Source organism: Stomoxys calcitrans, chromosome 4 (assembly GCF_963082655.1).
Source record: "Stomoxys calcitrans chromosome 4, idStoCalc2.1, whole genome shotgun sequence".
In the NCBI taxonomy this organism is placed as follows: domain Eukaryota; kingdom Metazoa; phylum Arthropoda; class Insecta; order Diptera; family Muscidae; genus Stomoxys; species Stomoxys calcitrans.
The window spans coordinates 33,211,279-33,212,963 of record NC_081555.1 but is presented as its reverse complement, the minus strand read 5'-3'; the positions used below and the strand labels follow the sequence as shown (position 1 = coordinate 33,212,963).

The 1,685-nt window shown below is 36.1% G+C and overlaps 1 protein-coding gene across 1 annotated transcript; it reads left to right on the top strand.

Moving 5' to 3' along the window:
* Nucleotides 1-299: 299 nt before the first annotated feature.
* LOC106091686 (uncharacterized) lies at nucleotides 300-1,148 on the top strand. Its single transcript, XM_013258297.2, has one exon. The coding sequence runs from the start codon at nucleotides 451-453 to the stop codon at nucleotides 1,060-1,062; it is 612 nt and encodes a 203-aa protein (XP_013113751.2). The 5' UTR covers nucleotides 300-450; the 3' UTR covers nucleotides 1,063-1,148.
* The last annotated feature ends 537 nt before the right edge of the window (nucleotides 1,149-1,685 follow it).

Below are 1,685 nucleotides of genomic sequence, written 5' to 3'. Positions count from 1 at the left end.
TATCCGCTTTTGCTGAAATTTGGGACAGTGGGTTGTGTTAGGCCCTTCGTCATCTTTCTTCCATTTGGCCCTGATCGGATCAGATTTGGATATAGCTGTCATATAGACCGATCTCTCGATTTAAGGTTTTGAGCCCATAAATAGCGCATTTATGGTTCGATGTGGCAAAAAGTGGCAAAAATATGGCATCGTTTGCTGTCCCTGTCGGTCTACCTTTATAGCGTCCCTGAAAAAAACCCTGTACATCTTGTAAAATTTTTAGTAATCAACTACGTTTGGAAGCACAATTCAAATATTTGTTAAATATTTTCATATGTTTCATATATCTATAAAACTTTCGGTTTCTAAAATCAAAATTAAAATTTACTAATTTCTCATCAGGGGATATTTATTGCAATAGATTTGCATTACAAAAAAAGAGGCCACAACTCATCAACTGTCGCTTTGATAATGGCTAAAAAGGGTGGCAATCCCAAGGATAAAGCCCAGAAAGGCAAATCCAAAGCAAAGTCACCCCAAGAGAAACCCATTGAAATACCTTTGGAAAAAGAGGAATCCATACCCGAGGAGCCCAAAAAAGTAGAAAAAGAACCTGTGGTTCCTAAGATTGAGATTGAAGAACCATGTGTGGTCAATTGCTCTCAGGAAACGGTAACCTATCGTCCCAACTCTTATCCTGGTCTATTGAAACATCCCAAAACTATGTCCGTGGTTGGTTCGGAATGTGGATCATATGATAGCCTCTGCAAGCTTATCCATGCAGCTTTCCGTTGTGCCGATCGCATCTATTTGATGGTGCCTTGGGGAAACTATGTCATCTTTCGTTGGCAAAATTTTTCAAAAATTAACTATTTTATTTTTGATGGTTGCACTTGCAATGTCAATCGATTTCGTTACATGGATTTGACATGTGGCACAGCTGGTTTGTTGTACTTTGAAGAAATGCATAAGGTTATCAATTATGTGATTATGTCAAGACAACGAAGGGAGGAAATTAAACGTTTGAAGCGATGCATTATTGATGATGTCTGCAAGGAGATGTATGGTGATCAACATATATAGAATAAGGGAGCCTAAATTTCAAATGGAATTTCCATCTCAAATTTAGTTTTTTTCAATAGTTGTATAATAAATTGATAGAAATTTTATTGATTTTGGCTATTATTTGAAGAAATAAAATTGGGTGATCTGTTTATATGGAAGCTATTGGGTTGCCCAAAAAGTAATTGCGGATTTTTCATATAGTCAGCGTTGACAAATTTTTTCACAGCTTGTGACTCTGTAATTGCATTCTTTCTTCTGTCAGTTATCAGCTGTTACTTTTAGCTTGCTTTAGAAAAAAAGTGTAAAAAAAGTATATTTGATTAAAGTTCATCCGCAATTACTTTTTGGGCAACCAATATATCAGGTTATGAAGAGATGAAGAGATATTAAACATGTATGTTAAAGGTTATACCAGAAGTCGTACATTGCAGCCAAATCGAATAAAAATTGGTTCCTCTAGAGGCTCAAGGAGATCGAAAAATCGGTTTATTATGGAACTATATTAGGTTGTACACCGGTTTGGACCATACTTGGCGCAGTTATTGATGAACGAATCAAAACACTTCATGCTAAATTTTAGCCAAATCGGATAATAATTGGGTGCTCTATTGGCTCAGGAATCAAGATCCGAATTCGGTTTA